Here is a 14,400-nt window from a genome sequence, read left to right as displayed (position 1 = left end):
TGATAACTAGCCTCCTTGATTAGATAAGATGTACCATTTGATGAAATACATTTAATGCTCACATTAAATGAGTGAAACGGTCAGGTGCCATTACAAGGAAAGATGATGAAGACAAACGAAGAAAACTTGTGAGTTGAACTCAAAGTGTTGTAATGGTCATCTTCTCTAAGCTACTATATAAGAAGTTTTAAAGCATAAGAAAGAAGAGATATGTTAATTTTACATAGATACATTTGTATAGAAACCCACTCTCTATAAATTTATTCTTTCTTGTAAACATTCATTGCTTTGTAATTGGTTGTATAATGTCTTAGTGAGACGAATACTATTTCTTTGTAACCTTCATAACCACTGTTATAAGATTGAGCCTAAAAAGGCTTGACTAAAAAAGAATACTTGGTTGTTAAGCTTGGAAAGGTTTGTTGTTAACAGAATACTTGAGTAGTTGCTAGAAAAGGCAAGTCAAAGAATACTTAGGGTTAAGTCAGAAGTGACTTGTTAAAAGAATACTTATATTTTTATTTAAGGATAGTGGAACTCAATCTAGTTGGATTGAGAACTAGATGTAGTCTCGATAGTTGAGACAAACCAGTGTAAAAATACTCAATGTTCCATCTGACTACTCTTCTTGCTTCATATGACTAGTGTTACTACTTCATTGCAAAAAACATGTGAGTTTTTTATATACACTATTCAACCCCTCTCCTTTTAGTGTTTATCTTTTCTCTACACAAAATGTCCATATCTTACTTCATGATAAACTTAGGAGAATTTGTTTCATGTCATCTTCATTTATTCTCGAGAATATAAAGATGAAAATATTTATTTCCATGTTTGTTAGATGGTCATGCAACAACATTACTGTGCACATTTTTTTCCTAGAAAAGTTATATTCCTCATAAATAAGAGAGTTTTATTCCCATGGTTGAGAGATGGATGTTTATTCTCATGGAAATAGTAGAAGTTATTTCCTATAACTTATATTTTTTATTTTTATGTAGATTTTTTAAAATTTTAAAAGATATTCCCAAGAATATTAAAATGAACCAAAGCCATCGTGAGTTGACACAAAAGTCTAGGATTCGATCGAGCTTTTATTCCTAATGACAGAGATTCAACACCTCTTGTGATTACTGAAATCCTATTTTGATGGGCATACCTATTCAAAGGTTCTACTTTGATGGGCCTATGCTCCCTTAATTCGACAAATAAAATATTGAGTTAAATTGAATATCACTAAACTTTAACTGATCACAAAATAGACAATGTATGATATGAAAATTCTTAATATATTATTTTTTTTATTAAAAAAATAACCAAAAACAACATTCATGTTTTGTAGTATATTTCGTGAGACCTTTCGTTAGACATAATTAAGTCCACCGCATGATTATATTCCTCGATAATATTCATAGTCACTCATAGAGATATTAGAAGAAACAGTCGAACCAATAATGGAAAAGAAAAAATCATAAAATTTGCTTTCATTGAGAGTCGAACTCAAGACCTCCCGCTTACTAAACGGGTGCTCTAACCAACTGAGCTATGAAAGCTATTTATAATATTGTTTTGATTACGTCTCTGAGTTCATACAAATTATGAACAAACCTACAGAAAGATGTTCTGCCATCATAAATCATTTATGACAATCCCTCCACAGTTCCATTGGTATGGCAAATATTCAAGTGTCAATTGTAAATGACAGGACAAAACCACAGGAATCTAAGCAGAATTTAATTAATTAATTTATTATATATATATACTGTAATATTCTTATAAAAGAAGTTTGTTTGTTTAAATATTAAAATGGAGGAGATATATATTTTTTTTTATTAAGAAAGAAGAAGATATGCTTTGTCCCCTCTTATAATCCAATCTCCAAATTGTTGTGTATAGTTTGATTTTAAAATATTATTATTTATGTTGTTTTAAGTTTTGAAAAGTTTTATTTATATGAATTCATTTTGAAAATATAATAAATTTATTTATGAATTTGTTAATTTAAAAAAAATAGATAAAAATTAATAATTTTGAAATCTATTTTTATAATAAAATCTTTTGATTAATAAAGTAATATAAATTACATATTTTACGGCTGAAACTGTCTTTATTTATGCAACTTTACTAATTTTCTTTTAAACGTTTTACACTGTTTTAAAGCAATTAACATTAATATAAAAAATTAAGAAATTTAATATCATTAAATGATAAGACAAAAATATATATTTTACTATATCAATACATTATAATTAAAAAAAATTATCAATTTTATATTTTATAAATTTTTAAAATGATTTGTATCACTTTTTTTTTTACTCCATTGTATCACTATTTCTTGATAATATGATATGTATTTGGACATATCATTCTTACACGTAATTATAAATTTGTTACTAATGTGAGATATGGGAATGACAACTATATCCTGGAAACATGAAAATAATAAACAACTGCTTAATAGAGATGAGTTTGATACTAGAGATTTAACACACATATTTAATGGAGATGCGTAAAGTATTATAATCTCACCTCATCCCACACATTTTATATATAAATTAAATATATTGAAATCATTGTATATATATTAAATATGATTAATATATAAACGATTGCCTCGCAAAAAAAAAATATATAAACGATTGTATTGCACAACAACCCAAACTTTTTAAGGATTAATTTTTTATGAAAAAGATTAAGATTTTTTAAAACATTTTATTTAATTTAATTTTTTATTTATTAATGAAATTTTAATATTTTAAAATAAATTATCAATAATTAAAAATAATCTTGTGCTATAATATAAATTAGGCTAAACTATATATTTGATTCTTTATCTTATTTTTTTAGATTCATTTTAATTCTTTATCTTTTAAAATGTTCATTTTGATCTTTTATCTCTTAAATTTAAGTCAATTTAGTCATTTTTAATCTCTTTTTGATTGATTCAAGACTTCAAATGTAACGACCTGCCATGCTCTCTACACTTAGTGGAATCGCACTACTACTAGTGAACTAAGAGAAATATAAGCTGGATAACTTATACATACAAGTATAGATAAGAATAAAAATAACTAAGTTTCTATATACAAAATAGAACACCATATATGTACAGTCATCCCAAAAATAATATTTCCTAGTGTCAGTCAAGCACAGACAAAACCGTTACTCAAAATGGTAACTCTAACACGAGGATCAAACTCCCCGTCTTGCAGCAGTCACCTTAACTCTAAGCTATCGCTGACCTGCTCCCATACCAAGTATGATCATCGCATTCCCACCACATGGAAACAGAAGGGTAAGCTAGAGTTCAAAAATTAATCATTCAAGTACAGAATAAAATATATACTACACATGCATCCAAATCAAGTCTCAAAGGAACTTCCATCTCAATCAATCATTCGTTCATCAAACATGAAGTCAAACACCATACACTTCATCATTATAACAATAATGCAATACATGCAACTCATGATAGATATCAATGCATATCAATCATCTAATGCATCGTCACGCATACACCTAGGAGATCTCCCTAATAGTAGAGTAGTGTAAGTGACATCCCAATCCTACCGAAACCACTCCAACCGTTTTCACACCCAATGCGCCCGCTCGGTCACAACTAAACAGGATAAAAATTCTCACTCGAGTTTACTAGGATGATATCACTTACATAATTGAAAGTCCAGATCCACCGTCAGGTATAGCACAGTTGGGTACAGGCTGACCATGACCTTGGCATGCATTACCAATTCACTTGTGGAGTTCGCCTATCGACTATTCGCAAGGATCCACGCACCTTCCCAAGTACTTGGTTAAGGGAATAACCCTCGACCTCATACTCCGCTCCAACACTAGCTAAGGACTTAGAGGAGACTCACCCAACCCAGTGACCTACCTGAGCACCACTCTCATATATCAGTGGCCTATCCAAGCACCACTCTCAAGAGACTCTATGTGAGCTCTTCCAGTTTGAATATATTTTCCCTCTCCTTAAGTCCTTGGCTAGAGTCATTCCATAAGGCATCACATGCAATTATGCATTATACATCATACATGGTCTACCCACCATCATGATCAACAATCATACACATGCCATAAGACATCACATGCAATAATGAATCATACATCACACATGGTCTGCCCACCATCATGATCATCAATCATACTCATATGAACATATACTCATGCCATATCATATTTAAACATTCATATATATATCATTACCTAGCATACATATGAATCACACCTCACCATACATCATATATCATACATACATGATCTAAAACTTCAACTTTAAACATGCATGAGCATCAATTTCAATCCAAAAACATCAAACTCACTCACGCCCGGTGCAACCAAGTCACGCCCGGCCTAACATCCAACCCGAGAGCCCTAAGCTCTTCCATGCCCGGGGCGCTCAACTTGCACTCGACCTAATCCCAGTCAGAGAGTTCAAAAAATCATCCAAACCTGCAAATCCAGTCACATGCAAACACAAAAACACAATACACAGGCTTCATACAACTAAAAAACAAGTTCAAAATCAACATGCACCCATCCGATGCATCAAAATCACCAAAAACCTCATTTTTCCCAAAACCCCGAAAAATGAGCGAATTCTCTGATCCAGCCATGGATCCTTGACTTTCATGCATCAATTCACTAAACTCACATGCAACTAAGTGACAAACATTCTAGCTTCCCTCACCTGAAAATTGGCTTTAATGTCTTCCTAACTAACATTTTTTTTACATATCTATAAAGTTATATTAGCCCTTCATGCATTGACATATTCTCTTTCATGCACTTGAGTTTGAGCAATATGTTTAAAATTTTGGTCTTCATTAACAGCTAGCATATTGAAGATGAAGATTCGTTTACTAATTCAATTAAAAATTCATCAGAATGACATTCTTTGCGAAGAAAGTTATGTAGTGATACATGTTGATACAAGTGCAGCTTGTGTCTTAAATAGAAGCAGAGACCTTTACTTAAAAATTGTGAAGTATGATTTAAAAATACTACATTTCTTAATTTGAGTTTCATTTAGTGTGCATTTGGCATTATGAATTTCGGCTAATGCAACCCTAAATGCAATCCTAGATGCCTCCCACTCCTATAAATACCCTAAGCTATGCATCATGTAAATACTTTTGATATTGAATATAAAAAGAGCTTTTTGTGCCTTTATATCTTTCCTTAGTCACCCTTGGCTAATTTGGCCACCTCCCTCCCATCTCCACCTTGAGAGAAACAACCCTAGAAGTGGCCTTCATCATCATGAAGTGAGCCAACCCTAGAGTGTCCTTCTCAAGCACTTTTTCAAACACCTTCTACCCAACCTCCATTTTCACCCATTCCATCATCATCCACCCTAAAACCTTGTGCCACCTTTGAAGAACTTGATCCTTGGAGAAGGCGTTCTATTCTTTGTTGATCATCTCAAGTTCATGCAAGTAAGGATGCCATCACGCCCAGTCGAAATTTTACCGATCAATCATGAGTTTGGTCTTCGAGTTATTTATACTCGCCTAGTCATATTTTTACCGATCAATCACGAGTTTGGTCCTCGAGTTATTTATACTCGCCCAGTCAAAATTTTATCGATCAATCACGAGTTTGGTCTTCGAGTTATTTATACTCGTCCAGTCGGATTTTTACCGATCAACCACGAGTTTGGTCTTCGATTTATTTATACTCGCTCAGTCAGAATTTTACCAATCAATCACGATTTTGGTCTTCGAGTTATTTATACTTGCCCATTCAGAATTTTACCGATCAATCACAAGTTTGGTCTTCGAGTTATTTATACTCGCCTAGTTAGAATTTTACCGATCAATCACGAGTTTGGTCTTCGAGTTATTTATACTCGGCCAGTCGGAATTTTATCGATCAATCACGAGTTTGGTCTTCGAGTTATTTATACTCGCCCAGTTGGATTTTTATCGATCAATCACGAGTTTGGTCTTCGAGTTATTTATACTCGCCCAGTCAGAATTTTACTGATGAATCACGAGTTTGATCTTCGAGTTATTTATGCTTGCCTAGTCAGAATTTTACTGGTCAATCACGAGTTTGGTCTTCGAGTTATTTATACTCGCCCAGTCAGAATTTTACCAATCAATCACCAGTTTGGTCTTCGAATTATTTATACTCGCCTAGTCAGAATTTTACCGATCAATCATGAGTTTGGTCTTCGAGTTATTTATACTCGCCCAATTGGATTTTTATCGATCAATCACGAGTTTGGTCTTCGAGTTATTTATACTCGTCCAGTCAGAATTTTACCGATCAATCACGAGTTTGGTCTTTGAGTTATTTATACTCGCCAAGTCAGATTTTTACCGATCAATCACGAGTTTGGTCTTCGAGTTATTTATACTCAGTCAAAATTTTACCAATCAATCACGAGTTTGGTCTTCGAGTTATTTATGCTCGCCCAGTCAGATTTTTACCGATCAATCACGAGTTTGGTCTTCGAGTTATTTATACTCATCCAGTTAGAATTTTACCAATCAATCACGAGTTTGGTCTTAACCATGAACTATATATGTCAAATTGAAAAATTGATATTTATTACTTACTTGTGCCTCGTTAAAAACCTTCTCAGCAAAAAAATAAAAAACCTTTCACACTTTATAGGGATAAAATACTGAGCTAGGAAAAGAGTACACTTGATAAAAAACCTTCTCAATTTTCTGCTGCTCTTTTATTGATCTGTCCTTCCTTCGTCTTTATATGGCTCAGGGCGAAAGCTCTTACCTCCGACATCGTTTGACAATTTGCACTTTCCAGTGCGATGTCAAAATCACCCGACCTTAGTCCCTTTTGAAAGGCGATGACCGCGTCCAAGGATGCTATCCTCAAAGCCACTTTATTAAACCTTTGCAAAAAGTCCTTCAACGACTCCTCACGTTGCTGCTTGAGATCAAATAAATCCGACGTGATCAGTGGTTTCCTCTTATTTGCTGCAAATTGTGCCATGAAAAGCCAACTGAAAACATTGAAGTTGATGATCGATCGGTCAGGAAGATCGTTGAACCAGTTGAGGGCCGCCTTTTTGAGCATTCCTATGAACAATTTGCATCAAACTTCCATACTCCTCCCACAGATCAACATCTGAGCACGGAAATCCGTTAAGTGTTGAATAGGATCCTGTGTCTCATCAAAAGGTTCCACCTGGGGGACCCGGTGGTCTCTCAAAATGATTTCGGCCTCTATAACCTCCGAGAAAGGTCTAAAGTCCCTTGGGACTTCATCACGTCTTCCTTTACCCTCTGATATTAGCTGCCATCATGGCTTGCATCTCATCAGCTCGTCATCTGATTTCCTCGTTCTCTCGCTAAATGACCTCTTCCCTTTCCCTGGATCGCGCATTCTCCTCTCTTAAGCCGTTGATCAATGCCATCATCTCCTTCATAGTAGGGTGTTGTGGGTCGTGGTTTGGTGCGTCGCCTCTCTCCATTTTTCGTAGCTTTTTTGTTCTTCAAGTTTTTTTTTTTATTTCTTGGGGCGTAGGGAAAGTTTCACCGTAGCCCCACGATGGACGCCAAAATGTTCCGGCCAAGGGGGCGTCTAGGGTTCTTCTCCTAGGTCCAACCTCCAAAGCCAGAGCATTCGAGAGTGTAATCTGTCTGCTTAGCTCTAGGGTTTTAGGTCTTATACTTTCTTGTTCATGGGCCTCATGGGCCCCTTGAACGTAGAGATTTTCATAACCGTTAATATTTGTAAAATATTTTGTCATTAAATATGAGATTTTTTCCCTGATATCGGATCAGTGTCTATATGGGAGGGTTAGATCAAATTTTGGCTGAGTTACCCCTATAGAGCAGACAGGTCGGATTCTGACCGAGTGCACCCATGTAGTGGGGTCAGATCGGATTCTGACCAGGAAGATACACTTGTCTTCCAGTCCCGAGCCTGTAAGGCGTAGGGGCTCATCTAGCCATGGAATCAAAAAAATACCTATTAGGGGTTAGATCGGATTCTAACCGGGACGGTACACTTGCCTTCCAACCTCAAGCCTATAAGGTGTAGGGGCTCAACTAACCTTGATATCGAAAAAATACCTATTTAGGGAGTCAAATTGGATCCAACAGAGACAGAAGCTAGCCTTGAGATCGAAAAAATTCCTAATTGAGGAGTCAGATCAGATTCTGACCAGGAAGGTACAAAAACAAATAATGAGAACCATCTTACACATGACAAAGTATTATTGATTTAATGAAATTTAAAATGAGGAGTAAAAAACTTGCCTCTGCTTTAAATGCTCCTCCTTGGCTATGCTTCCTTACACAAAAAGAATTTCTACTATGCTCCCATTGATTCTCTCACCCTTGTTAATTGTTATTGCTGGTTTTTTCTGTGGTGCTTGTATGCACCTTCTTTAGTCCCTCTAAAGATATTTTATTTGTATTGGGTGGTGCTTGTATGCACCTTCTTTAATCCCTCTAATAATATTTTATTTGTATTGGACTGTCACGGCCTGCTCTTGTCATTGTGAATTACACACAAAAGCAAAAAGAACTGAAGTATGGGTGTGTTGAGCAATTAGTGAGTACAGTGCTAGTGGAGAGCATAACGGTTTTGGTGTGAAAATACAACGCAGATTGTACCTTGTACGAGTTTGTTGTACCAAAAATTTGGAAAAGATGAAAGGTGCATTTTTTATATTTATTTTAATGTTGTAGCTGTTAATTTAAAAAAAGAAAAATACTTTTGGTCTCTATAACTTCACTAATGTACAATTTGATCTTTCAAAATTTTAAATTGCAAATTTGATTCTCATAATTTTTATAGTTGAATAATGTTAGTTTACATATTAATGTTTCATCCAAAATTAAGCAAAAAAAATGTTGACATGTCTGTGGATAATACCGTTTGAAAATTACCTAGACACGTAGAAAAATAATTGGGCTAAAATTTTTAAAAATTGTTTTATTAAGTTATAAATTTTAATTGAAAAGAAAAAGAAATATAACATATGAAACAATTACTTTTTTACATGGATGCTAACATAAAAAATTGTTAAATGTTTTATAATTTTTAAATATAACATATGAAACAATTGGTCTTTATACAGTTATTATACAAATTATTTTAAAACATTCTCACAATAGTAAATAATTTTTAAAATAATTTTTCACTTTAAAGTAGTCAATAAACGGTGTCGTCAATCAATATAACGACATAATTTGACCCACCTAGTCTCAACTATGTATTCCTCATCTTACTTAACCAAACTTAGTTTGTAGCTTTGTGCATAAAAAATATTTTGTCTTGACAACTCACTTAAGCATTAATAAAGTTGATTTTTTTTTTTTTTTTTAAATTTAAAGTCAAAATTTTGAAATATGTCTAGCTTGTAGCTTGGGAGGCTTAAGGTATACTTCTTAGCTTATATTAAACTTGACAGTTGAATACCGAAAATTAAAAATTAATAATAATAAAATAATGAAAAGTTAAAATTAAATTTATATACATAAAAGTAACAAGTGGTTTCCCTATCACAAAACAGTTATTGGACATCTTTACTAAATCAGAAGATTTATTTTATTCAAATCACAATAGTCTAATGAAGTCAGCTTAGATATTGACCTGCTTATTGTTGCAGGGAGGAAGTGGGGAGCCACACAACTTAGTGTGAAAATAAGAATACTTATCGAACCTTTGCAATTCCCCACCCTGTGGTATCTTACCACTTAACTGATGATTATAGCTCACGTTGAACTGCTGCAAGTTTTCCACTTTGGTGAGGGCCAAAGGAATGTTCCCATAAATGTTGTTGTGATTGAGATCCAGCCATATCAAGCTCTTGGGTGGAAACTTCAAGGGAGAAAGATCAAACTCGAACAAGTTTCTTGAAAGGTCAAGTATCTGGGTCCTTTTTTTGCTCCCGAAAAGCACGGAGGCATCGCCTTGGAGCTTGTTCCTTGACAAGTCGATCCTTTCGGGGTCCAAGTTCCCCAAGGAAGAGGGAATGGGCCCTGAAAGCTGGTTGTGAGAGAGGATGAGATCTGGGCCGGGCTTCTTGAAGGATCCGAATGAGCCCGGGATTGGGCCCGTGAGCTGGTTCCGGTCCAACTGTAGGGAGGTGAGATTGAGCAGTTGGTATAGGGTGCTGGGAATAGTGCCGGAGAGGCTGTTAAAGGATAGTTTGATCAACTCGAGGCTCTTGAGTTGGGCCAAAAAATCAGGTACTGGGCCGGAGATACCTGTGTTGGTGATAAAGAGGGACCTGAGTTTGGTGAGTTTGGCGATGGTGGGCTGGATTGGGCCGACGAGGTTGGGGAGCTTATGGAAGGTGAGGAACTCCAAGTAAGGAAGGTCACCCACAGAGGGAGGTATTTGGCCTGAGAGGTTGGTGTCTGGCACAGAGGACGATATGTCGAGGTCGTAAATGCGGTTGGTTTTCTCGTCACACTTGACGCAGTACCACTCGCAACAATCCTCGTTTGGGTTCCACGAGGCTAAGATATAAGGGTTGTTGAGGTCTTTCTTCAGTTGGAGCAGTGCTTTTTTGTCATGTGGGTGGCACCGCTCCGAGAATGCAAGTGGAAATGGTGACAACAGTAGGAAGAAGCATACTCCCGATATCAACGCGCTTCCCATTTTTAATGCTTTTGGATGTGAAGCGGCTACTGGCTAGTAGAGTTGGAGAGGGTTGATGAACATGATTCTCGTTCATTCGATTTATAGAATGATGCGGTGCGGTAGGAATACATAGCCACGTTTCCCGCGTTGGAATTCATATATCCATTGGATTTGGATAAGGGAGATGTTTGTAACGTCAAAAGCACTCACGTGGGGATGTCGGTAACAAATGGACGCATTAACGCATACATGGCTCATTCATCTAATCAAAAGCAGGTTTTGTTGAATTATTGAAAATATTTTCTAAAATAAGTGAAAAACTGAAATAAAAAAGGTGGTTTTCGAAGCTCAAAACGGAACTGAAAACGAAGTAGCACGTAAAGCAATTTGTCTTTTTAATCAATTTAAAAAAAAAAGGTGGTTTTCGAAGCTCAAAACGGAACTGAAAACGCAGTAGCACGTAAAGCAATTTGTCTTTTTAATCAATTTAGTAAGTACACGAAGCATTGGGACTCGGGGAATGTCAATTTAATAGGTTCTAGATTTTATTTAATGATCTTCTCTTTAAATTAATAATTCTCAATAAATTTCAATTAACAAGAGTGAATGTATTAAAAATAGTGTATTGGGAGTACTTCCCTTTAACAATAGTTGTCACCTAACCTTCTACCTCCGAATATTAATTTATTTTATATTTTTAATACAAATTTTTATTATACAAATTATTGAAAGTAAAACTTTATTTGTAATTAAAGAAAAACAATACACGACTATCAAAAATATTAAAGAGTAGCATATAAATTGTGTGATTGTACTATATTTATAATTTATAATATATTATCTTAAGAATATGACATACTCTTAATTTATAATATTTTTCTTTGGGCATTTTTTAATGTGGGGATATAAATAATGTTTTAATATATGTTAATTGCATAAGATTATCTTTGATGTCTCTCATGACTCATATAAGCCAGTAGATGAATGCAATATTTTATGATCAGCATGTAAAAATTTGTTATCAAATGTAGTTAAACTAAACATGTTTTTAATATATATTTTCATTGTGAGAAAATAGAAAATGAAAAATTAAAAAAAACATATTTTTTTAGTAAAAAAATTTAAAAACAAAAATTATTTTTTGAAAATAAAATTACAAAACATTTTCACAAACCAAATTCAATCTAAGTTTCATTTTTCATGAAGAGTTACATTCTTAAATTATAGCATGAATTTTGATTAAAGAATATATGAGAAAGAGTATCTTTACTTATTTTTGTTATATCTCTTTATATTTTTCTAATCGTGATATTAATACAAAATTTTTGTCATATAAAACAATGAATAATTTTTGTTAGGAATCATAAACATATACAAATTGAGTATTTCACTTCCAACATAGTTTATTTTGTATCCATCAAAATTTGAATCTTAAATATTTTAATTAAGAAACACAAATCATTACCATTTTTGTTAACCAATATTAATTTTGTCCATCTATATTATTATTCTTAGTCTTATTATTGTTATTATTATTATTATTATTATTATTATTATTATTATTATTATTATTATTATTATTATTATTATTATTATTATTATTATTATTATTATTATTATTATTATTATTATTATTATTATATGGGGCCTCAACTTAAGCAAAATTAAGTAATAATTTTCACTCACACTCATAAGCTTAAGAGTATGTTAAAGGATTTTAACGCATTCAAATGTTTTGTTTCTATTGGAAATTTACACAAAAAAAAATGTAAAATTCAAGCCGTGAAATTTCTTAAAATTTTAAAATTTCAAATTATTTTAAAAATGTGAGAATTTAAAATTTTTATTTCCTTTTTTCTCCTACATCTCTTATCTCGTTCAAAGTGGATATAAAAATTATCAATAATTTTTTAATATTAAATATTTAAAATTATTTTTTAAATTATTAAATATTATTTTTAAAAATATTAAATATTTTAAAATTAGTTAATGCTTAGTTTTATAAATTTAATCTTAAATTTCTTTATATTTTTAAAAAATCAATTATATATAATAGAAATTAAATTGTCCTATCAAACTAAAAATTTAAATTGACTTATTAATTTTTTTAGAAAAAATATAGAAATTAAAATTAAAATAATTTGAATTCTAAAAATTTTAAAATTCTTAAACTTTGAAAATATCTCAGGCATACTATAAATTAACGAGAAAAGAACAGATGGTTTCCAACGCACTGATGCTTGTCTGTGTGCCACTGCCACAGCCACTACTTTCCTTTCCCTTTCACAGTAATTTTTTATAATAAAAAAAGGAAGAGCCCGAGGAAAGCATTATAAGATTGTCGGCATAATTTTGTTGACCCGTCATTGCAGATTATTCTTTGAACCATATCAACATGTGGGAAAGGTATTGTCTTAATTGAGATTTTCATTTATGTTTTCTTAAGTAAAATTTTTCACAGTAAAAAACTTATGCTTCTTTTATTATTTAAAATTTCACATGAAAATCCTTACCCGAGTAAGTGATTTTCTTGTGGTCATATTATAATAATAAATAGTGCAATGAATTATTTATTTAAAAAATTATCAATATTTAAAAATTATTTATTTATATTCAATTATTTCTTATATTTGACAAATAAAACTTGTGAGGATAATAAATCATCGTATCATTTGTATTCATTTAAAATGTCCACTAAAATTTTGGCATAGAAATTGTTCTCACTAGGAAATACTCACGGCCCAGTACAGATCCTTCAAATCTTCTCGAATTGATGATTATCTCTCTCTTTTCTTCTTATCTCTTTTGGAATTTTTCATGATCTCATTTAAAATGTGTGGGTACCTAAAAAGGATTTTTCATGATCTCATTTAAAATGTGTGGGTAACTAAAAAGAATTTGGATCATCAAGTTAGTTTTTTTTTTTTTTTTTTTTTTGTCAATTCCTCCATATTTTATACATACCTAGTTTATTTCCATTAAGAATAACCTTGTTTATTTCCATTGAGAATAACCATTATTAGATAGTTTAGAAATTGTCTAGGTAACTCAGTGAACTGGATAGTAAAGTTGATATTTGTGAAGAAAAGATAAATAATAGAAAGGAAGGTTTAATATTATATAAAAAAAATTTGCACATTTTCTACAACGAAGTAGTAATGCTAGTTAGATGAAGCAAAATGAACGGTTAAATAGTGTTTTTACTGGGAATTTGTCGTAAGGTTGATTCTCCAAGCAAAATTGGTGAGCCTCCTTCGCTAGTACGTCGTTGGTGTTCCAAGATGGGGGCGGTACCTGCAAAAGAGACTCCGATGCTAAAGTTAGGGCTTGTATGAGTGTATGTCTCGTATAAATAATGCACGTACCTTGATATGGATTAAGGTTGCGTTGGGCCTTGGGCCTGAGATCAGTAGTGATCTAATTAGATAACAGATCTCGTCTAGACCGAGATCTCCTCGGATCAGTTATGATCTGGTTAAGTGACGAGCTGACGTCACATAACGCGTGTCCGAGGTCGTCATGCGCTGCGATGCCGAGATGGGAGCTCGGCCTTGCAGTACGGATAGTACACTAGCCCCTCGAGCTCCGAAGGCCGTGGGCCGAGGAGTTAAGACCGAGCTTGTCAAGTGGCTGTGACCTCTCGCGTACGCGTGCTTGTTGAGATGCCATGCGTCGTAACTGTTCATTTCCCGAAAACATGCAAGTGGCGCGTTAACGGGAGTGACGGTTATGTAATGATGATTTCATCCATCATAATGGGCCTCATTAAATGTGTCGTCAGGCGTGCCCTTTGGCTGACACGTGCCG

At 33.3% G+C, this 14,400-nt stretch overlaps 2 protein-coding genes and 1 non-coding gene across 3 annotated transcripts; all 3 read right to left on the bottom strand.

Moving 5' to 3' along the window:
- Positions 1–1,479: 1,479 nt before the first annotated feature.
- TRNAT-AGU (transfer RNA threonine (anticodon AGU)) lies at positions 1,480–1,553 on the bottom strand. The gene has a single exon. It is a non-coding gene; the product is annotated as a tRNA-Thr (tRNA).
- Positions 1,554–6,690: 5,137 nt separating this feature from the next.
- Positions 6,691–7,068, bottom strand: LOC109793681 (uncharacterized). The gene has a single exon (XM_020353138.2). The coding sequence runs from the start codon at positions 7,066–7,068 to the stop codon at positions 6,691–6,693; it is 378 nt and encodes a 125-aa protein (XP_020208727.2).
- Positions 7,069–9,451: 2,383 nt separating this feature from the next.
- LOC109793682 (polygalacturonase inhibitor) lies at positions 9,452–10,721 on the bottom strand. The gene has a single exon (XM_020353139.3). The coding sequence runs from the start codon at positions 10,609–10,611 to the stop codon at positions 9,586–9,588; it is 1,026 nt and encodes a 341-aa protein (XP_020208728.2). The 5' UTR covers positions 10,612–10,721; the 3' UTR covers positions 9,452–9,585.
- Between the last annotated feature and the right edge of the window lie 3,679 nt (positions 10,722–14,400).

The sequence above is a fragment of the Cajanus cajan genome, chromosome 2 (assembly GCF_000230855.2).
Source record: "Cajanus cajan strain Asha chromosome 2, NIPB_CcT2T_4, whole genome shotgun sequence".
NCBI classification, from domain to species: domain Eukaryota; kingdom Viridiplantae; phylum Streptophyta; class Magnoliopsida; order Fabales; family Fabaceae; genus Cajanus; species Cajanus cajan.
Note: the sequence above shows the minus strand (reverse complement) of the source record. Positions and strands in the feature narration are given on the sequence as shown.

What these genes read in the sequence shown, in the direction of transcription:
- LOC109793681 (XM_020353138.2), bottom strand. Translation starts at nt 7,068, where the DNA reads ATGCTCAAAAAGGCGGCCCTCAACTGGTTCAACGATCTTCCTGACCGA.
- LOC109793682 (XM_020353139.3), bottom strand. Translation starts at nt 10,611, where the DNA reads ATGGGAAGCGCGTTGATATCGGGAGTATGCTTCTTCCTACTGTTGTCA.